This window comes from Mizuhopecten yessoensis, unplaced genomic scaffold, assembly GCF_002113885.1.
Source record: "Mizuhopecten yessoensis strain PY_sf001 unplaced genomic scaffold, ASM211388v2 scaffold11091, whole genome shotgun sequence".
Lineage (NCBI taxonomy): Eukaryota > Metazoa > Mollusca > Bivalvia > Pectinida > Pectinidae > Mizuhopecten > Mizuhopecten yessoensis.
Genome location: NW_018408875.1, coordinates 735,699 through 759,485, shown reverse-complemented (window position 1 = coordinate 759,485; position 23,787 = coordinate 735,699). Strand labels below are relative to the sequence as shown.

Sequence of the window (23,787 nt, the reverse complement as noted above, 5' to 3'; positions counted from 1 at the left end):
GCCATATATGTCGATTTTCAGATTTGGGTAAAAAATAAATCTGACTGGGTAATTGATATCATAGGTAGTGTTGAAAGTTTCATTCAAGTCGCAGCATTTTCTCATGGGCTATTACATGGAAATTATGTACTCTTCACGTAATCGAAGATGGCTGCTGACGGCCATGTTGATGTTCAGATTTGGTTTGCAATAGAACTTCAGCAGGTTTTAGGTATGTTGAAATATTTTCATGAAAATCAAAGCATTCCTTTCGGACTTATCCCACAGAAACCATTTGTACAGAAAATGCAGACAGAGAGATCTCTACATATCACCTTTGCCTTGAAGGTAACACAAAAATCACAAAGACTTAAATGTCAGTTACAATTGTTTTAATCATCTTTCAAAGCAGTTGCCCAAGCTTCGCTGGAAGGGTCAGAGGGTACGACAAATCCATCTGGTATTCTAGTGCCACCTGGTGTTCTGTCTGGTACCAAAAACATGTCCCAATCTCTTCTGAAAAAATACAACATCAGGTCAGTGTGAAAATCCTATAGATGACATACAAAGTGCAACAATTCGGGACACAAGTAGCACTTTCCCCCATTTTTCCCTTGAACATCTTGTTTTTAGTAAATTCTCTCTTGTCAACAACTGTGTTTGAGACACAAGGATGCTGCACATTTGTAGTTCACTGCAATTTACACTTGTTAAACTCAATTATATTACAATAGAACCAAATAGGGGTAGTTTTTATATACAATCAAAATATCAAGGTAAGCTGCAAAGTAGGACTAATGTGTTTTGCCTATTACTTTGTTATAACAGTTGCAGAATTTTTTTCCATTCCATTTTTATTTAATATATTATAAGACTTTGAGTCAGATTCTGATATTGAAATACCCAGAATTATTTTCAAAGTCGGCCTATTTTCAAGACAGTCTTATTTTTGAAGTAATTTAGACAGTAAGCCAATTACTAACTAATTAACAAAAAATCCTGATGCCGTATTTTGAGCTCTTTCTATTAGGTCAGCCTACTTCTTATCCAAGTGATCCAAAAGTAGCCACAAAAGTTTGATGGTATATGTTACAACTTGGTAGAGTCGAACCATTGGATAGGTTGAATATTTGTATTGGTTATGAGGACTTCAACCTATCAAGTTTTACTGTATGTTATACAGTACCTTATCTGTAGAAAAGCTTCTAATGTCTGGTTAGCTTGATCATAGTACTGGAAATAGGGAAACAGGGGGTCATCTCCTTGGATGGTTTCTGAAATCAAATAAATTCATCATAAGGTGAAAGAATTTCATTAATTCCGAAGATTTTTAGAAATATTGAAGGATTCAATGGATAGAAGGACACTATATATAGTATTAACCCTTTCAACCCTGTGTAACTTTAGTAGACTCGACAATGCATTGATCTGGACGAGTCCATTATGGTCTCCAGTTGTAAAAGGGTTAAACTTTTTGTGTAAAAGTTAAGTACAGTATAACGAAATATTTACAGCTGTCTAATGATTTATATACAAATTGTAGTATCTTTACTCTAGTTTCTGACTTGTTGTGACTGTCAAAGAATGTTTGAAGTACAGATACATGTACATTTGTAGCTAATGAGATGCTCTGATTGGGCTTACTTGTAAGTTGAGACAGGTGATATTTGTAGCAGTGTTTACTGAAGTTTCTTTATAGGTGCTGTGACTTATCCTGTTTATAGTCTCTTTAGTTTCTGGTAAAACTTTTGACTATGTTTGTAGTTTCTTTATTCTAGTTACTGAGATGTTGTAATGGTTGTAGTATCTTTACTCTAGAAAATGAACGGTTGTGACTAAGCACAGTTCTGTAGTTGAAGCATTAATGTTATTACTTTAATATCAAAGCACACATCTGTAGAGTCTGTTGAGCAATATTTTTCAAACAATAAACAATGCAAAAATTACTATACAATACTGGCTCATGTCTTATTTATTTCTCTACATATGAACAAAGATTAGTACAGACTAGAATCCTTAAAAATATCTTCTATGTTGTAACATTTTTAAGTTTTGATTTTTTTCATATCTTACCACTAGGTCCAAACATTTTAATATTCATTTTTCGTTCCTCTCTCTCTGCTTTCAGTTTCTGTATTTTCTGTAGACGCTCCCTCTCTTTCTCCTTTGTTTCTTCCTGTTCTACCTCCAACATTACCTGTAAAATTGAACGTTAATATATTTTTATTACTTATGCATATAAAGTATCTTCAATAAAATTCATCAGTTCGGAAATATGTTATATCAAAGTTTCACTTTATACACAAACAATGCACATATTAACTGTGTTGCAACGTTTCAAGACCGACTGGTCCCTTTATCAAGCTATGAGTGAGTCCATTTTTTGTGTATAAAGTAAAACTTTGATATTATATTTAAAGTACTTTTACCAACTACGGCTTGATTTACTTACTAGACATGGTATTAATCTGGTTTCCTGAGGGATGTATCATGCTGGTAAAACTATACGCAGACACAAGCCTCATAAATAAAGTTAACATTAATTTTTTTGTTTGTTTGTTTGATTTTGTTTAACGTCCTATTAACAGCTAAGGTCATTTAAGGACGGCCTCCCCTGTGTGCAAGATGCATGCGTGTAGTGTATGTGTGTGTATTTTGGGAGGCTGCGATATGTTCGTGTTTGTCTTCTTGTAATAGCGCGGAACTGATGCCAACTTTATAGTGCTACCTCACTGAAACATACTGCCGAAGTCACCCAAGCGCATTAGTAAAATACTCTATAATGTTTATTCTGTAAATAATCACTTCGTTGTAGCTATTTTCTACTGACCACATAATTCAAAATTGGATGAATTGCTTGTCAGTAGAAATGGGATATAACTCTTGTGAACTTATGAATTTTAACATAATAGCAGTGAATATTTGAGTCTTGGGCCATGTTCGTTTATGCGAAACAACCTGTCTGTCTGTTTGTAAATATAACATTTTCAGGAATAAATCCTGGCGCACCTACAAATGTTAATGCTGACCTGGTAAGGCTTTGTCAAGGCTCGCTTGAAAGCAGCATCAGGTTAATAGTTGGACCAGAGTTGTTTGTTTATGAAATAGGAATGGACCTAGTGATCTAATGTTGCTTTCTGGCAAGCCTTGACAAAGTCTTGACAAGACCTGCGCTAAAGGGTAAAACTTTATTGCTGTAATATCACATTGACAAAATTACGCATCTCTTTCTGGACATAAACAAACAGGCCCAATGAATTGCCCTAAAAACCGATCAACGAAATTCTCTGTTTAGGTCAGTACTACTGACAGAATCAACCTTCTGACACACCTGTACCAATGGAACAATTAAATTCTAGACATTTGTGAGATAAAAGTTGTCAATCAAATGCTAGTTATACCATTTGATATCCAATCATCAATATATGTACATCGTTAAATGCATTTTTATTCAGCAATGTAATGGTATCTTTGGTAACTGTCTTATGAAAAGAAATTGTGAGAGATTTCTTCTCTTACAACAAATCAAAAGTTATGTTACATTGAATTAAGTACCTTTAGAGTTTTTTCCTCTGCAAGGTAGACCTCTTTCTGTGATTGCATCACTTTGATCTGCTGTGTCGTCTGCTCCTCAAACTTGAGGTCACTACCAGTGGGTACAGTGATTCCTGAAAACAAGCCATGTAGTAAAGTTATTTGCTATTTAATCTAGTTTTCTTCTATTTTTACGTAATATGCAAGCTACCCATTTTCCATTTTGGACACCCAAGTGAGATTAATGGAATCTTTCCCCCCATCGAAGGTAATATTGGAGAATCGCAACTAAATGGGAAGATGTGTGAAGTGTTTGGAAACTTAGGAATCTTCCCCAAAAGTTTGAGATCCCCTCCACCTCATCCCAAAGGAGACAGGTTTTTTTGCCAGTTATTTTGGGAAAGGGCCCCTTAGCAGGAATTGGGGAAAATATCATCAGCATTTGGCAAACATTGGGAAATTTCATCAGTGTTCCCACATGTACAGGGTTGGGAAAATATCATAAGTTGCGAAAAAACAAAACATACAATTTGATTTGCACAACGTTTTCCTCTAGCTGTTTCTTACAGTAAAATATATAGCAATAATTGAACACATCAATTTTCAGTGTTTTAGTTTATCCAATTTCAAATTTTTGTTATTTATATAATTTGAATGCTCCTTCATGGACGGTAATATTTTGAACGTTGTAAATAAAACGACTGGAAACTTGTATGAACATGCTTTTTAATCCAATAGGGATAATAAAGACTGAAATTGGGAAAATGCAGGGTCATTTTTCAAATGGGAATGGGTCCTTTTACCGAACCCTATAAACACCTGGCAAACACCCTGGGAGATAAAGATTATCTTTCTCTAACACAGTTGGCTCTGTCTTATTTGCAATATTGACATCAATGCATTGCTGATGTGACATTACACAACTGTCATAACTGGGGAATCCCTTCATCTCTACCCTAGGGCAAGATAAGGATTTATGCATGGAAGACAGTCTTTGTTAATTTATATATTGTTTCAATAGCTATGTCAAAGATTAAAAAAAAGTTCTTTTTACACAACCAACTTTTCAACTTGTTTTTACAAAAAGAACTTTTCATAATCCATACTTACCAACCTGAAGAAAATGTTAAGAAAAAAAGGCTATGTCAAAGGTCGTAGTATTTTCAAATCCTTAGTTAAAGGGCGAAGGAAAAAAAGGTCAATCATAATTTATATAAATGAATCAATTTTATTTATTGCCAATATAATAATATAGAACAATGACTGCCTGATGGTGCATTGAGGTAGTTTCCAAGTTTTACAAGTGATTAGTAAATATACATATATACAAGAGAAAGTAATGCAAAAAGCATCATTCTGAGAACAGTCTTATTTTCATTTTATACATTTGTAAGAAAGTTAAATTAAATTATTTTTACTTGCAGGATGCTCTCATATTATTTTGCATGCAAAAAAAAACAAGAGTGAAAAGCACACGTGACCAAAGAGAATTAAGAACCTTGTCTAGACAGCCTATCCTTTCTGAGTTTTCGTAGTTTCTGTAGACCTTTGAGCAGATCTATGGTCTTGACAACATCTGCTATCTTCTTCCTGACCTCACTAAGTATGGAGTCTGCAGCAGCCTTCAGCTCTTTCTCCTGCAAAATAGCAGTAACATATCATGACCCAACACATACATGTACTGATAAACTTTAAATATATAGGTTCACTAGATTTTAGACATGCAGACACAATATATTTAGTTCTAGTCCAGATTTTTCAAAAGAAAGAGCTCATAAGTTTTGACTTGTTAAGTGATTTTCATTTTCTTGCCAGTCCTTTATGCCAGTCCTTCTTCCATAAGTCGACAATCTGCTGTGAAAATTTGATTTCAATCTACGTTTCATTATAATGGCGGAATAAGAAGGAATTTTAAGGGCAAGATCCCCCTTTCTCCAACATCCCACTGAGTGACAAACAATATCTCTACCCAGCTACTTATACAGATATTGGAGAATTGGAAACAGAATATATCATCACCTGCTTTTTGTTTAATTCTTCCTTCTGTATTCTGGCCTGCCAGTTGTCAACCCTCTGATGCGTCTCCTCCCTGTCAGCCATCTGCTGCTGTCGGTCTTCATAACTCTCTCTCCTTATCTCCTTCTTCCTCAGCTGCACAATAAATTGATAGTAGGCAAAATGAGACATTCGATAAATTAACACTTTTGTTTTTTAAAAACCACTCGTCAGTCGGGCTAGTAGTTTCCAATTCTACTAGTCCATGTGCAAAATTCAACTATAAACTCAATATTATTAAACATGTTAAGAACATTTTGACTAGTCAATCGGGTTAGCTGTTTTTAGAATCACTACTCTAGCAAGAGATTTCAATAGTCTCAGACTATAAGGCTACCCTTATTGTCTAGCCCTGTGTCACTAGTCTCAGACTATAAGGCTACCCTTATTGTCTAGCCCTGTGTCACTAGTCTCAGACTATCAGGCTGTCCTTATTGTCTAGCCCTGTGTCACTAGTCTCAGACTATCAGGCTATCCTTATTGTCTAGCCCTGTGTCACTAGTCTCAGACTATCAGGCTATCCTTATTGTCTAGCCCTGTGTCACTAGTCTCAGACTATCAGGCTATCCTTATTGTCTAGCCCTGTGTCACTAGTCTCAGACTATCAGGCTATCCTTATTGTCTAGCCCTGTGTCACTAGTCTCAGACTATCAGGCTATCCTTATTGTCTAGCCCTGTGTCACTAGTCTCAGACTATCAGGCTATCCTTATTGTCTAGCCCTGTGTCACTAGTCTCAGACTATCAGGCTATCCTTATTGTCTAGCCCTGTGTCACTAGTCTCAGACTATCAGGCTATCCTTATTGTCTAGCCCTGTCACTAGTCTCAGACTATCAGGCTATCCTTATTGTCTAGCCCTGTGTCAGTAGTCTCAGACTATCAGGCTATCCTTATTGTCTTGCCCTGCACCATTGGAACAGTCCTGCTTACAAGCAAGTTTTGAAAGGACATTTAATGTTTACAAAACCCTATTTTAACCCTTTTAATTCTAATATCATTGATGAATACATTCCCATTATTTAATCGGCCTGTCTTTTACAACTTTCTCTCAATGTTGTATTACTTTAGCAAGATTTTTGCTTAAATGAGGATAAGGATGGCAGGAGAATCAGATACTGTTTTCATTACTATTTTAACAATTTTTGTTTCCATAGAGTAGGAACTGGCTTGAAAGTGGTTTGCTGTGTTAAAGCATGAAAGGTATTTCTTGCTTGTATCTTTGTTGATGTAACAAATTATAAAGTAAGTTAAGAACAGTACCAAAGAAATTGGTAAAATGAAGGTTTGTACAAAAAGATATTTGTACTCGAAATAAAATTTAGTCCATAAAAGGAAAAGATAAAGATAGGAATTCTTATCTATTCAATGTTCCTTTTGCTGACAACAAAGTAGAAAAACTCTTCTAAAAAGCAGTTTTGCAGAGTCCCCTTAAAAAATGCTTTTCAGAATCATAAAGCAAGATAGAGCAAGATACAGCAAGAAGATTAAGAAGAAATACAGTATCAATAACCAAACAGAAAAACAAAAATTTGACAAAATAACATAATTGTTCAAGTATGATGATCAAATTACAGGTACATTTTTTCTAAAAGTGGTAGCACTTAAATTTTATACATTATACTTTACACATGACCTTGAAAGGGGCAAAATCCAGTATCCAGTCACTGGACTGAACATTTTGATGTAAAGACAGTTGATGGATTGTAATACTGTATCTACTATCCCTATATCTATCATTGTCCAGGTTTGTGACCGTAATTTGATATCTCTCACATTTTTCAAGAATGAGAGCTAAATAAAAAATATTGACGAGTGAGATAAATTCAAACTAATATAATACTTCAATTTTTTCTATTTTTTTTTTTTTTTTTTTTATAAGAAGATTTACTGCTGCTTACATAAACAAGAAAAAGAAACAGTTGAAATATTAATTACGCGAACACAATACATAAATTTGGCTTGGTTACAAAATCAAATCTTAAATATTTCTTAAGTAACTGTTTGATTCAAAAGGATATATATTAGATGACCAGAAGGGTATGCCAACTCTGGGCTGTAGGCAACCTCAGTCATAAAGTAGACTTTGGTCTGATAGGTTTACTGAAAATAAGAGAAATGCCATTAATATAGTCTTTAATTAGCCTTTCTTTGTGTGCTGAAGATAAAGGAAATTGTGCAGCGAGACAATTAATGGATAAATATATCAGTTACACATTTAATATAAAAAAATTGTCAAATCATTTAGGAATCTCAAAAAGAACAACTCTGCAAAGTCATAGCATTGTTGCCAGTAAATGTCTACAGTAAGTTCACTAAAATTGATCAAATACATGGAAAGGTTGACCATAGGGTAATTAACTATACCCTTTTCTTTCTCCTTTTTGAAATTCTCTGTTGTAGGTCACTAAGCATGGCTTCATCTGTCATCACCTCTTGGTGCCGTTTCAGTTCATGCTGAAAAGAAATATATATTGGCAATTATGTACATGTACTAAAAATGTGCTCCATAAACACATTTCTGAAATAGTTCAATTTTGACTCTCTGTAATATACAAAGATAGTTCATAATATAACTAGTGTATTTTAAGATAAAATAAATTTTCAGTAAGGTCTTTATGAACATTTTGTTTGGAGGAATTCATTGAACGGGGATGGGAGTCATAAAATATATTTGATCATTTAAATGGAAGAAAATTTGAAATCTTTCATTAAGCTTTTTATCACCAAAATAACTACATGTATACCAAACTCAATAATATTATATTCGAGATACATACCTGTAATTGTGTCGCTTTTTCAGCATGAATTTTCCATTCATCACTGTCAACTGTTAGTGATTCCAAATAAGCAGTCTCCTGTTTCAACTTTGCTAAAAGGAAAACCATCTGTTTTACTCGTTCTTGTGCCTCACAAATCTGAAAGATGTAATAGTTGGGCATTGAATGAAAACAATAAAGTATACATTGCCAGATTTAAATAAAACCAGACAACTACTTTCAACATTTATTTAGTGCATGTTACTGTTATCTGTATCAAATTTTGAATTATCAGTATTTTTTTCCTAATCAAAATCAATCAAAATCATCAACTCTTTCCAGATTTTTATTAGACAATAAGAAAATCTCATATGTTAATAACTTCATTTCTTTAATTTTGTTATTTCAAAGACTATAAAAGGATTAGAAAAGAAACATGATGGATGCAGGCTGTTAGACTCCTTGTCCATATCAATATCTAACATTTACATAAAATATACCATTATTTAACTGTACACAAATTATACATGAATATCATGACCAAGAATGGTTCTCTTTAAAAATGCTTCTGAGCTTGATTTAATGGCTTTACAAAGATTGGATATCAATGTCATTTAAATCTTGGGGTTATGGGTTAATATTTAAAACATTAATAACGTTTCTACATGCTTAACTTGTCACACCACACATTTATCTGAATAATAACTTACACATTTCATCATTCTGCAATTTAACAGACTGAAGGTGAAATTAAAGAAGAGAATGTACATAATGTTATGATTCTGATTGGATAGAGAATCATGCTAGTTGGTATCATTATCAACATGATCAGTACATAAATCCTGCTGAACACCATTATTTATGTACTGATCATGTTGATAATGATACCAATTGCATGATTTTAACAACATGGGTTTGGTAACTTTGTAAGAAAAATTTATATATCACATCCAGTTTGGACGTGTATTTCTGTGCATTCTGCTTCTATGAGGAAATGTTTAATTCTAATTTTCTCTTAAACCACAACTTCACATGAAACAACATTTATAAGAAATTCAGGACTTTTTCTCAATATTTTGGGAAAGGTGCCCATTGCTTTAGATTTTGGAATTTGTGATGCAGTAAACCATATGGAATTTTCAGAATCATACCACATACCATTGTTTAAGTATTCTTTTAAAGACTAAAACATCCTTATTTATTAAAGATAATTTGATTTTAGATGTTGTTTGTTGTATTTTTATCTGAATACAAACTGAGAAATTGAACAAATAATCATTTTGCAATTGGGAAATATAGGCAACATGTACATTTTCTTGTGGGAACGGGACAAAGTGTTGGCTCCAAAATGACACCAGAAAAAAACACCTACATTAAATATGAAATGATCAGTTTCACTTTCAGCAACTGAATTATTTTATATTAGTTCAATACATATACTAACTTTCAGAGTTTTACTGCATGCAAGCTCTGAAGATGATTTAGTTAGTTGCTCTTGCGATGACTTCCCTATTTGCCCGAGCCATCTATTAACCCATTCCTGACTTGCTTCCTTTGTTATGATAAGTTTTTTGTTCTTTTCTCTGTCATCTTTAGTAAACTGTTTCTGATGTTCGACAAAACTTTGAGAATCAAGCATTTGATTTTTAATGATGTCGTAATTAGGAGGAAACTGTCTAGAGTCATAGGTAGGTGGTGGAAAATTGCTCATTCCAGTTCCAGAATAATTTGCAGGAGGATAAAAGCCTTTCGTGTTTGATTGTTGCATTTCTTGGGTTTTTTCTTCACTGTGCTGTATCCATTGTGGATTGCCAAACTGTTTTTGTTGCATCTGGAGAAAATCTGGGACATCATTTCTTGCAAAACTATTCGACAGTCCTGAACCTTGTAATGAAGTATTTTGTGTAGGATCTCCAGAGGCCTGTTGATGGATATGTGACACTGGGTGCTGAAAGGGAAAGTCTTTTTGTAATTGTAGATTGTCAATCCTTGGAGGCGGGCGACTGAATCCACTTTGATTTTGTGGATTTATCCTAGGAGTACTAGGACTGAACGGCGGGTTAGGGTGGAAATTTAGGTTCTGTTGTGCCTGTTGCTGATGGCTCCCTGGCGGTATGTTTGGAAATGGTGGGTTAGGTGGACTGAACATCCGGGGTTGATCTTGTGAAAATCTTGGGGGTTCACCGTGCATGTTTCCATAGCCATGCATTGGAACATTTTGGAAGTCATTTCCTAAATGTGGTGGTCGAACAGTAGAATTTGGGGATCTAAATCTACTATCATTGGGTTGATACCTTCCCTGCATCATGAACTGAAGTGTTTGCTTGCATTCAGAACGTCACAAAGTATATTTTGTTATTGTTCTTTTTCTACTTGAGGTCCCTTCCCACCATTGTCGGCCATGACAGATCTCGCGTGAAATTGTGAGCGAGAGTTTCTCGTTATATTGCTGGGCTACATTCGCGTTACCGGTTGAAACGGTACGTGTGGCGCAGAAATTTTCCACGATAAACGAACACACTTGGACCGTTCTATAAGCAGAGCTAAAAATCCACAGTTTCGGAGAATAAAAAAACAATGTATCAAGAATATTATGCCCTTCTCTCACGCGTCCACTAAATTACATAACGTATCTTAAAAACTACATGTGGCTTGACATTGTTTTAGAAAGAAATAACGCAAACTAGCAATATTCAGCAGTTTAGTTTCGGCCAGGTACGTCTGAACCCCTCAATCTACACTTACCAGATTTTCCTGAGGTCAGCCTCGGTCCAAATCTGTACCTGTCGTTTTCTTTACAGGTTCAACCGGTTCAACCGTTTCAACCGGTAACGCGAATGTACTTTTGGTAAGATACAATATCATTTTCGTGTCACTTCCTGTATTATTTATTTTTATTTGAAATTATCGCAAAAACGTGTATTTTTGAGATTTTAACATCCTTTTGGCTAAAACAAAAAAATAAATAATCAAGTCACGTGATATAAACAAAGAAGATGGCGACTGACAGCAGAGGGTCACGTCTGCTTTCGGATTTAAATTCTGCTTTTCGCCGAGATCCTGACATGTATGTTTTAAAAACATTAACTTTTATCAGATTCGATGTTTATGTTATTCTATACTAAATGGCTACATATGTTTCAAATGTTGTTATTATCTAATATCACGAAATGATGTCATCCATATTTTCATGCTCATATAGGCCTATGTATGTGTAAGTCTGGTGTTAGGGTCAGAGAAAACTACAAGATACATGTACAAGAAACTTTATTTTTTGTCGTATATGTGTAGCGTGAAGAGCTATTCTTACGACAGAACATATGAAAATAGCACAGTGAGCATAATGTAACAAAACACGCATTAAGAAACCAAAGAACAACAAAATTGAAATAAAAGTATACAAACATGCACTTATGCAGGAAGAAAAACAAGCTCATAAAACAGCACACACAAAGATAAGACTATATTTAACTATAATCAGATATTCATTAAAAAATAAAACTATGAGATTATTTTTGATTATGATATTTGAGTGTGACTGAGTAAAATATGTTTTGTTACAATTTCTAAATAATTATCAAAAATTTAAATATACATGTATGTAAAATACAATTAAGTCTTTTAAGATTCTGATTTCTTATGCTAATTCAGTAAAATAATTTAGCTCAAAGGACAGGTGATCTGGAATCTCCTACCTACCAGGTCCTTTGGCCATAGAAAAAGATATATTAATAAGTTGAATAAGTTAAAGCTAGAATGAAGCACATATATATAACACAAAATATAAACAATGCAGTGCGTATCAGAGCACCTCAGCACATAAAATCAGAGGACAGGTGATTGGGCATCCCCTACCTAACAAGTCCTCTGATAATGAGCAATAATTATATTAAAAGCACATAAAGCATACAGAAATTAAAGATAATGAGAACATACACTGAATTTAAACAGAAAACATTTAAAGCACATTTAAAACATAATAAAAAACAGTGGACAGGACAAATAATTCAGCAGACAGTTTTATACAGATACAAATGTAGTGCATGTACAAATGGGGCCATCCAATGTGTGAATCAGCCTCCGGAATTCTGGAAAGTATTCGCATTTCCGTAATTCATTTGGTAGGCTGTTCCACACCCGGGCTGCCCCAAAGAGGAATGTTTTTTGTCCATACCTGACAGAGCTTACTGCTAGGATGTTAACTGTCTTTTCATTCCTGAAAGTGTAAGAAGTCTCTTTTAGTTTGATTAAACCCTGTATATATTCAGGAGATATTTTATGTACAATCTTAAATACTTTACATCCCATACTCTTGAGTCTATTTACATGGTATACATAAAAGAGTGGTGTTGGAGGACTTTAAAAGTTGATTAAAAGATGAAACATAGTCGGACTACACAAATCTCAGCTCACGCTCCTGGATCTTCTCCATCTTTCTCATACTTTCCATATACTACCAAGGTAGTAAAATGCCATACCAGGGGACAGAAATTAAAAATTTGACAAAGTAAAAGAATTGTAATAATTTGTTTCTCTTGCTGGGTTAAAAATCCTCCAATTCTTTTTAAGAACATTTAGTTGTCTGGAAGCTTTCACACAGATATCAGTGACATGTATATCAAAATTTAAAGGGGAATCAATTTTGATTCCTAGGAATTTCACAGATTTTTCTGGCTTGATGGCTACATCATTAATGCTAAAAGATTTCAACTGGTTTCTTACCAATGCAAAAGAGCCTGAAATTTATCTGGATTTGCCCTCGTGTGATTATTTTGAAACCAATTTACTAAATTACAACAATCAGACTCTTGATATTTCTTTATTTTTTGAGGGTCTTTTTTAGAGGAGCTGACTTTATTGTCATCTGCATAATTGTAAAGTTTAGATGACTTCACATAAAAGAACATGCCTATAATTGGGCCCTGGGGAACCACTTTAAGCACTTACAACCAGTCGCTGCATTTGGAGCCAAGCTTAACCTGTTGTACTCTGTCACTCAGATAGCTGGATATACCAGGTCAAGTAAGCCACTGCTCACACCATATGTGTCCAGCTTTCTAAGTAACAGATCATGACGAAGATAGTCAAAAGCTTTAGACAGGTCCATGAGGATGGCAGCGACATACTCAGCCTTGCGCCAATCCTCAACTAATCTTAACAGGGTAGTATGACAGCCAAAACCTGGTCTGAAGGATGCTGAAAAGAAATTAAAATGGTACTAAAATATTCAGCAAGCTGGTCACACATGGTTCTCTCAAAAAGTTTGGAAACACTGGGTAATATGCTTACAGGCCTGTTGTTTTGTTTATCCATAGTGTCTTTCTTTTTAAAAATGGGGACAACCTGTGCCTCCTTAAGCCGATTTGGAAAGACATTTACGTTAAAACTGTAATTAATAATATTGCACAGAGGGTCGCTTATGCTTTTACTACAGGCCTTCAGTAATTTCGAGGAGATACCATATTGACACCAGTTGCCTTTTTAGTATGAAGTGCTGAAATGCTCTTTTTCACATAATTCAGTGATTTATAGGTTAAAACCCGGGCTACTTCCTGTGTAAATATACATGTACCAGAAACTTGATGTGGGAATGTGATTTTTTGTATATTTATATTTATTACTGTACTAAATATGTAAATACATTGCAGACAAGACCTCCATTTTTAGTGACAAATGCTACAGAGCAATTTTAATGTTTTCATTCTGGATTTTCACTGTTAAAGCAGGACATCTTTTCCCTGGAAACTATGAAAATCTTACAAACAAGGGACAATGAAGGGTGATTCCCAACCTGTTTAATTGTATTATGAACCTATGTGTCTTCTATAAAAAAAAAAGGTTTTGTACCTTGTTATAAGTTGCCTATATTTTGGCAATATAGTTATGCTACAGTTCTCTGTAGTATTCCCCATACTGGTCACAAAGTGGATTGATCCATTGCCCTGGTTTCTCTCTGGTTCCTTAGTTTATAGATTGATCCATTGCCCTGGTTTCTCTCTTGTTTCTTAGTTTATAGATGAGATTTTCCTTCAATTCAAGCAATGCTTTAAATTTCCCTTTTGGTAAATTTATGTTAAAGAAAAAATCTGAGACAAGGACTTACTCCACTATTTCATGACATGTTAGAGTGTTTAAAGGCAAATACTAATTGAATACAACTGTACATGTACATTATGTAGATGTCTGAATAAAACAGAAATACCTCCATGGTGTATGATTGCTTAAACTTGTATAATGCAGAATTCACCGTTTAACTAAAGGTTATCAACAGCAATGATTCCTGTTTAAGTTTATGTCATGTCATAAGTCCAGGCCCAGAAACTGTCAAAGTATTGCTTGATGTTTTTAATTAATCATTTCATCGGTAGGAAATAACACTAAGTGATGCATTTGAAATTCTTTAAATTTACTTGACAGTAAGATAAAAAGCATTATAAATATTATTCTTTATGTAATGACACATTCTGAATTCCCTTTTTGTCCATCTCAAGGCACTGGCCCCATGGTCTGTTTTAAACTTGTTATCATAAAAGATCAATTACCAAGATAGCATGCTGGTATTAATATATATTAATAGATAACACAAAAGCCTCACAAAACTGCTATTTTAATGGTGATATTAATTTCAGGTTTTTTTCTTCCTTAATTTTACAGCAGCCTGTCTTACATAAATTGGGAAAATATAGAAAAAGTTTGATAGAAATTGGGAAGATATTCCTCATTTTCATTTTTTTGGGAGAAAATAAAACACTTTCTTGCAAGGGTAAGCAGCCTGTATTTGGCTGTAAAACTAGGCAAAATAAAAATCACTGAAATTGAGGGACACAGGCAAAGGATATTTTAAGAAAAACAGGATATTGACAAATATGTTGAAATAAAGGATCCCGATCCGCGACATTACCCATATATGGATTAAGTTTTTTTCAGTATTTTAATTATAGCAGAAATTTGAGATATTATCTTCAAAGACAAACTAGATATATACAGCTTTACTCCTCAACTGCTTGTACTGATTACATGTGTATGTGTTTTTCAGTGATGAGTATGATTTCCTGCCAGTTTTGGAGCCTAAACACAACCGAAGTCCTCTTCTCCTCCAGGAACATAAGCTTGGACTGGAGATGTGGAGCGTCAGAATTCTCTATGATCACGCCTATAATACACTTATGGCTTGGCGCCAAAAAGAAGCACATGCCAAATTTCTTGGTACATTTTTTCATCATTTAACAATTATTTATCTTGAGGCAATCACTAAGGAGATTACAATGATTGTTTGAGTTTTGCATAGGATTTTCCGTAAGATAATTAAATCTATAACATACAATGATTAATTAATTTCAGCCACTGGAATATTTCCATCTTCAATGTACTTGGTACATGTATTACTATGAAATATTTGCAGAACAATAAAAATGTTATCTAAAAAAATGTGTGTTTGGGATCAGTTTAAGATAAAAAAAAAAGTACTGGGTTTATGTATACCATGGTAAAACATAGAAAAATCATATCAAATGATAGAGGGTTTTGTGATTTTTTTTTCATTTTATTCATATTGCAGAAACATGTTATGCAAGGGTTGGCCATGTGTAGATTATATGTAACTTAATTCCATTTTTAAAAAAAATCATTCATTTAAAAAGGTAATGTTTTAAATGATTAAAAAAATAACCCAAATTATCAATTATATAATCAACATTTAGTTTATATAAAATCCTATCGTTGAAACAATTGTATAGTTGCTAGTTATATTGATATTTTTTTTCTCTCTATAGTTTATTTAAGTTTAATTTCCTTTAAATGAAATTAAACACAAACTTCTGTATTCATTTCCCCCAGATCCATTTGACCTCATTAGTCTGAGCAGGGCAGTAGTTCTTGTCAATGCGGATTGTTTAACAGCTTGGAATATAAGGTATGTATATAGAGGCTACTTGTTGTAGGTCCTGATATGACTGGAAAAGGATTTCATTTTAATTTGATTCATTCGATTTGGTAGACCACTTGATATTGTCTAGTCTATTACTTGAATACCTGCATGCCGGCTGGTACGTGTAATAGAAACAACTTTTTTCTTTGTGCCCAAACTAAAGACAGCAGGTGTGTGTGCCCTAAGACTTTAGATTACTAGTTCAGTGGAAAATTCCTTCTAGCTTTCCTAGTCTTGCCAAATGACTAGATCATTCACTAGTTTGACATAAGTCTTTCCACAAGTGTTTTTAATGAATTTGGAATTTGTGCAGACAGTGTACTATATGTAAAATTAAGAATTTCTGCAAAACATGACTATATATTGGCAAGTCTTTGACATAATTTACACCAGTGTTTGACTGTTTGTAACGTCTTCCGTTGTTTATGTATCATATTTACAGTATCTGAAAGTGATATATCTGTTGCTTGTTTTACCTGATTTTTGAAGCCAATCAATATAATCTGTATTTATTTGCAAGAGTTATATAAATTATATTTATGTAAACAAATGTTAATAATTTGTCTGAGAGAAGAATATACAAAAACTGATTTAGCTGTAGATATTGCAATAACATATTTTTATGGTCAAATTCATCGTTTCCACATTTTTTTACACAGGAAAGAACTGGTGGAATCCTCAGATCTAAACCTTCTTGATGATCTGAAGTTTGGAGCGCTGGTTTTGTCTAGGCATCCTAAAAGTCCAGAAACATTCTGTCACAGGTATGTCAGGTCCAGTCAGTTCAGGTGATTCTGTGAATCGTAAAATCAGTATGATACATACTGTTAAATATTTATCAAACAAGTACATTTCAATTTTTTCATATACAATAACAAAAAAACAGCTTTCGATACATTTTCAGTGGTTTCCCAAAGAGATGAAAACTGAATATGTAGAGGATTTTAAATAAGTTTCCAATTCATTTGAGGTTACTGAAACCTGTTTCAAGCATTTTGAACTTTAGAGAGCCCTTGCCATGTCTATGTGATGCAGTAAAGTTGTCCTGGTTGTGATGTCACAATTGAAACAATGGGAGCACACAGCCAATCACAGTTTCATCAACTAAAGTGTTTTTAAATGTGGATTCATAATACAAATCATGTAATGAGTGCTACAACACTGATAACAGAGTACTTATTGTTTATTTTGTATTTTAAAATGTCTGGCTCTATTTACAAAAAAGCTACATGTGCCAACATTACAGCCTCTAGTAAATACAAAACAAGAAATAACCTATTTATAAGGATAGAACTAGTGCTTCATGGTAAGTATGTATGTAACTGATTGAACGTTGAAAACTTGCTGTTCAATCCTTATATTTAATTACATTCAAAATTTTAGGTATTATTGACCTTACTATAGATATTCCCTAATATTTTTTATATTGAAGTGTCTGTGTTACCAGTGCAAATGAGATTCCCGGAACAGAATAATGTCACTGAAATGTTTGCTTCTAACCATAATAATAATAATAAAATGCAACATTTGATATAGCGCCCTATCTAGTTAACATAAGCTACTCTAAAGCGCTTTACAGTACATAGATATACAATTCATTTAATTAGCATATACATGTACATTAATCAATACAATTTTGAGGAGTTTGCAGGTGCTGCCTTATCAGGCGCTTACTACTAGTCCTGTGCCACCTGGCTAACATCTCCCTATGTGTGCATGCCTGCATGTGTGCTGGAGATGTAATGTGTTCTGTTTGTAGCTAGTAGGACCGTGCTTCTAACGGCATCATTTATAGTGCCACCTCAATTGAATGCTACAACACAGATACCGCAACATCCACCCCAGACCAAGTTATTCTCCACCTGGGTTGCTGGAGTTGTGTGGGCAGGAGAAAAACACTTTCTCTGAATATCCATGCGTACAATGACTTCAGTGATCGAAGGAAGGCGGGAGTGTTAACCACTCAACAAATCCGCCCATAACTCATAGACTCAAATCAAGCACCAAAAACTTTATTTCAAGGATAATTAAACTTCAGTTATTTTAAAATAATTATGAGACAATTTCTATCAACTTATATGATAAATATGGTTGTCTCATGTAATTCGGAGTGGGAGGAGAAGCTTCAAAATTACGCTGATTAAATTGCATTCATAGCTCTATGAGCACAATTTCTTCTGTCAATGCTTATACCCTAATGATATTATGTTGTTGGTTTTAGGAAGTGGCTCCTCAGACGATATGTTGAGTGCTGCCTTAGTTCTAGCAATGGAAGCACAACCAGCACAGGAAGTTTATACAACGACTTTGTCAACATGGATGCCATAGACTTTGACCTGGAGGCAGAGGCAAATAACTTTCTTTTAATGGAAAATAACTTACACGGGATGAACCAACAAACAGACTTTCATGAAGTGATGCGTCGAGAGATGAACGTTTGTCGTAAGGCAGGGGAGAACTACCCTTGTAATTATAACGCCTGGAGTCACCGAAGCTGGGTCATACAGAACTGTTACAACTGTACCATACAGGTGATTGCTTGTCTGATATTTGTAAATGTAGTTAATCTTCCCCTTTATTGCTTTTCTCCATCAACCAATGCATTCCACTTTTCTAATTACTATCTGACGGGTACAAACAGAGAGGATTCAAGATTGGTCTTGACCTATCCATCATTTGGTGTCCATATGCTATTATAGAATAATAAAGACTGATTTGTACCCAACTTCAATGGTTGCATTTACCTCAATTTGCTTCAAAATAAACAAAGAGAGTTGCCGGGGACTCCAATTTTTGTTTTTGTATTCTTGGAGGAACCAAATCAATCTTACTTTTCATTTACTTTATGAAAAACAATTTTAAAGCCCTGAATTTCTCGGGAAAAGTATATTGTGATATATTGCAATATTTCCTTAAATATTGCAATGTACATGGCAATATGAAAAATTGCCCTGCAGTACATTCCTCTCCCAAATAGACATTAACTCCATCTAATATACTGATGTAAGTCAAACTTTAGGAAGTATAAAGGACAGGAAACTTTCGGAGGTATAAAGGACAGGAAACTTTCCGAAGTATAAAGGACAGGAAACTTTCTGAAGTATAAAGGACAGGAGTGGAGTAAACCTGATGAATAAATATGGATCTAATTCCTTAGTTTTGATTGGCTCGGCTTGTTAATTGGCTACAAAATAATAAACGTTTCAAACTTAGTCATATATTCATGTTATTAACGATTAACTTGAATATATTGTTTATGTTATGGAGATATAACACAAAAAACGGAGTGTACTCTAAATAAATGATTAGAGTACTATAGTGCTATAGCTCCATAACATGAAAATATATTCAAGTTAATCCTTATAATTTAATTTACTATACACAATCCCTGTGGAAATCCACTTTTATTGATGGACTCTTTTCTCTTAGAAATTGTTACGCCGCTGTATCAGCCAATCAAAAGCGATGTTACAAACGGCTATGTCATTTTTTACGTTATAGGCTGATAACATAATTTTTTAAGCCAATTATAATGCTTGTTACCAGCAAGATTAAGTTATAGCCATATACCTATACTATTGTGATTTTTTCTTCCTGATTGCTCAGGTGTTAATTGGAGAACTACATGTAACCGAGGCATGGGTGAGACAACATATTTCGGACCACAGTGGGTTTCACTACAGACAGTATCTCCTCACCAACATACACAAACAGGCAGACATTCTCAAGGAGCAGTTCTCACTCAACTACAAGAATCTCATTCACAAGGAAATGCAAATTGTTGTTGACCTACTGAAGTCCTTCTCTGGCCATGAAGCTATTTGGTACCACAGGTAAGTGACATCAATGGTTTCATAAAACTTGATTAAACAGAATCAAAATTGTCTGGTTTTTAGGACACCTTTGATACTCATGTTCATCCTTAAGAATTAACTAGATTAAACATCTAAATTGGGATATTTTGTAAGAAGTAAGATTTTGATTGAGCAATTTAGCATACAAGTCATATTTTTCACTATGTAAAATCATTTAAGAAATTGTTTATGGAAAGGAAAAAACACTTTTGCAAAAAAACGTTCTCCTATAGTAGCTGCAATTACCCGAGTCGATGTTGGTTGGATTTTGATTTTCATATACCTGGTTACACATTAGATATGCACTACGGTATACAACAGTATACCTGTAGTTATAGGAGTTAACTCCCTTTAAAAAAATTTGAAAGCATTATTTAATTTTACCTTCTAAATGTCATCAGTGATTAAATAAGTTAAATTCAATAATAGTGTTGTTTGGAACTCATTTGTAAAGGAGATTTACGTCACAGTGATGTAGCATATATCCTTAATACTATTTACAATGTTGAAACACCATAAATCGATCATTTTCAAAATTAAGTATACTACGGATATTAAATGAAATCTTCTTATATGTACATTATATAATTGAGTCCCTTTTTCTTTAAATAAAACTATAGAGAAATGATGAACAATCTTTTTACAGGAGGTATGTGTTCCAAGCTCTGTGTAAAGTGTGTGATTCAGAGGCTGTTGCTGTAGAAATTATATCCTTGCCGGATGGTTATGATCAAGATCTTCCCATTAAAACCAGTCAGAAGAAAACCAAGCTTGAAAATGAGCGACAGGTTCTGTTGTTAAAGGAAGTTGACTCGGTGTCACGAAACCATATGTCTAAGAAAGACACTTTCCAGAAAGGCCTGGCACAAAAGTACCTGGACTGGGTGCAGAAGTCGTGTCGTAGCTGATAGTAATGGGTATCTAGTCATGTAGATAGAGTAGGCCTCAAAATACTCTGGCTTCTCCTCGGCACTCACTCATCTTTAGGATGTTTGACCTCTTAACTTGGGCTTCATCCCATCAATGAAAAAAGTCACAATTTGAATGCTTAATTTTAGGATTTGATTTGCCTCTTTGCAATGAGTGTCAAAGAGATTTTTATAGCATTTATCAATTTTAGGATTTGATTTGCCTGTTGGGAACAAGTTTCAAAGACATTTTTCAGCATTTTTATAGATCTAACATGGTTCCAGTTTTCATATAAATATTTTTCGTAAATAAATAAGTCCTTTTTGGCTTTAAGTGTAATTTGATTAGATCTAAAAACTTCCAAAATAAAGCACTGTTTTGATTGTAGGAAATGATGCTCAACTCAAATAGAAGTGCAGACATCTTTTTGGAATCCAGGCCATGCCCTATACCATCAGTATTAACCAAAAATCTCGAACAGGGCCTGCGAGTAACAAATTCTATTAAAATGTAAATATTTCATTTTTGTTTTGTTTTTTTCTAATGTAAATTTGAGCTGTGGTTGAGGTTTATTGAAAAATGTGGAGAGATTGAAATATAAGAGAACTGTTCCCGAGGGAAAGGGTCATAGTAGATTTAGTACATCACATGACTGTTGATAATAAAAAGACAAACATGAGGAACTTCATTGATAACATATTCAATAATTAACAACAGCTGGAAATTTGATTGTAACATTTGAAGTTTTGATTCATGAGTTGTTGTTAATTGTAACGGTACAATTACTAAAATTGAAAGAAGGTGCACAAACAATAGAATGTCTAAATCTCTGCCACATAATGGTTCTTGTAAGTGCTGCCGCAAACCTTGCCTGATGGCAATAAGAGAACTTTTTGAGTAGATCTCTCCTTTTTTGTTGTGTATGATGGCATAGAAATCGGCCAAAACACCGTTCAATTCTCTGGATTGAATCACTGCTAGGTCACATACGGTTTCCCTTTCCAGTATGAAGTCTTTAAGGACTGCAACGGAAAAGTGTGTCGCCTGCTTCGTCTTTATGCATTGCTGAATCTCTGCGAAGCAATCGGCATTCCCGGTCCCGAATCTCGAAGCCATTTTGGCTGACGACAACAATGAAGTGAAAGTAGAAAATGTACAGTGCTCCCTACTAGAAAGGGCGCAACTCTTAACGTCACGCTACTTTTCCCGCAGTCTCAGCGGTCCAAAAAAAAAGGTATAGTACCTGTCTCCAGGTATAGTTCCCGTCATCAAGGACGGATGCTAACTATCAAAAAGAACATAGGTAGTTATCCAATAGTTATCCTAGAACTTATCATGTGATGTACTAAACATTTGCTTCTGCCAATTGCTTGAAGCTTTATCAATATCTAAGAACATAACTAAACTGTTGCTATTTGCATGCTCTCAATCAGATGTTACACTAACTAGGTATAAGGATTTATCTTATTCTCACAAAACTGAAAAAGGTTTAGCACTACACATGTCATGTACAATGATATGAGATCACCACTGCATTATGATACCATTTTATAATATATTAGCAAAGAAGGATATTTTCATTTTTCGTTAGTATGAATACTAAGTAAATACTTTTCAAGATGTGCATGTGTATAAGTGAATATTTAAAGATTTAATTGGGATAAAGACAACGTGTTTTAAAATACAACAACTATGTTTATGTACATACGTTTATGTACTTACTAATTACCAGTTTTGGGAACATTCCTATTGTAAATTTGATGAAAGTCCATTCCTGATGTTGAATATTTTCAAACCACTACAGTATCATCAGGTTATAGCTTTTAATGTTATACCAAATTTGATAAGTTTCTAATATTTCTTAACATTTTTGTACAATTTTAAAGAGGAAAGTGAATGAAGAAATATAGATTAACTGGTGACCGTCCCTTAAACAGGAATAGGGGATTGTGCTGCCTTGAAAATAAAACCATCTCATTTTATCAGTCTTAATAATCAAAGATCTTGTAACAGTACCCTGCTGTAAGTATCACTTGGTTATTGAAGGCCAGTTAATCTGATCAAAACATTCCAAATAAAAGAAATTTTCGGCTAGACTGAGAGCTCAAAGTCAGTAACACTGTCCCTCCAATTATTCTGTTTATGATGTGCTTTTTTCATTGGTTTGTGTTTTCAGACTATCAAGTGATGGAACGAAAGAATGAGAACTTTTTTTGATTGTCATACAGAAAGTCATACCTTTTTCCCCCCAATTAAGTAGTCATCTGTCACACTTTAATAGTCTTCTGCAATTATGAACATGGATGGGAAATACTGGCATTTATAAAGTCTTGAGTTATCTTCTGTTTAGTGTACTTAATGTATACAAGTACATTGTATTTGCTTTTTCTACGCCCGTCAAATTTGACTGAGTATTATGGTATGGCGCTGTCCGTCCGTCCGTCCGTCCGTCAGGCGAAATTTTTTGTTTGTCCAGCAATCTCCTACATTTTTCGACCGATCTCTTTGAAACTTGGTACACATTATAACCATGATATGATGTTTGGCCCCCCTTAAAAGAATTTTGATTCGACAATTTTTCCAAAAGTTTATTGCTCTTTGTTCATTTCAGTATTTGATTTTTGTCCGGCAATCTCCTCCTACATTTTTCAACGGATCTCTTTGAAACTAGGTATACATTATAATCATGATATGAAGTTGTGTCTCCCTTTAAAGATTTTTTATTCGACAATTTTGCAAAAGTTATTGCCCTTTGTTTATTTCAGTATTTGATT

General features: G+C 34.1%; 2 protein-coding genes across 3 annotated transcripts; one reads left to right on the top strand and one right to left on the bottom strand.

Moving 5' to 3' along the window:
* Window positions 1-354: 354 nt before the first annotated feature.
* On the bottom strand, window positions 355-10,746 carry LOC110465582 (programmed cell death protein 7-like). The gene is made up of 9 exons (XM_021521507.1): window positions 9,768-10,746; window positions 8,345-8,482; window positions 7,932-8,021; window positions 5,533-5,664; window positions 5,012-5,150; window positions 3,535-3,647; window positions 2,053-2,176; window positions 1,166-1,253; window positions 355-495 (listed from the first exon to the last, which is right to left on the bottom strand). The coding sequence occupies exons 1-9, from the start codon at window positions 10,629-10,631 to the stop codon at window positions 372-374; spliced, it is 1,812 nt and encodes a 603-aa protein (XP_021377182.1). The 5' UTR covers window positions 10,632-10,746; the 3' UTR covers window positions 355-371.
* Window positions 10,747-11,314: 568 nt separating this feature from the next.
* Window positions 11,315-23,451, top strand: LOC110465595 (protein prenyltransferase alpha subunit repeat-containing protein 1-like). Of its 2 annotated transcripts, XM_021521532.1 has the most exons (8): window positions 11,315-11,390; window positions 15,360-15,529; window positions 16,160-16,235; window positions 16,910-17,014; window positions 18,472-18,781; window positions 19,857-20,083; window positions 20,751-21,021; window positions 21,402-23,451. In XM_021521532.1, the coding sequence occupies exons 1-7, from the start codon at window positions 11,320-11,322 to the stop codon at window positions 21,010-21,012; spliced, it is 1,221 nt and encodes a 406-aa protein (XP_021377207.1). In that variant the 5' UTR covers window positions 11,315-11,319; the 3' UTR covers window positions 21,013-21,021; window positions 21,402-23,451. The 2 variants fall into 2 exon arrangements, with proteins under 2 accessions (XP_021377207.1, XP_021377206.1); XM_021521531.1 differs by having other exon boundaries at window positions 20,751-23,451.
* Window positions 23,452-23,787: the final 336 nt, after the last annotated feature.

Coding starts and splice junctions, on each gene's coding strand:
- LOC110465582 (XM_021521507.1), bottom strand. CDS start 10,631: ATGATGCAGGGAAGGTATCAACCCAATGATAGTAGATTTAGATCCCCA. Junction 5,151..5,532: donor AAGAATTAAACAAAAAGCAG/GTGATGATATAT, acceptor GCTATTTTGCAG/GAGAAAGAGCTGAAGGCTGC. Junction 496..1,165: donor GAAGCTTTTCTACAGATAAG/GTACTGTATAAC, acceptor GTATTTTTTCAG/AAGAGATTGGGACATGTTTT.
- LOC110465595 (XM_021521532.1), top strand. CDS start 11,320: ATGGCGACTGACAGCAGAGGGTCACGTCTGCTTTCGGATTTAAATTCT. Junction 17,015..18,471: donor CCAGAAACATTCTGTCACAG/GTATGTCAGGTC, acceptor TGTTGGTTTTAG/GAAGTGGCTCCTCAGACGAT. Junction 20,084..20,750: donor GAAGCTATTTGGTACCACAG/GTAAGTGACATC, acceptor ATCTTTTTACAG/GAGGTATGTGTTCCAAGCTC.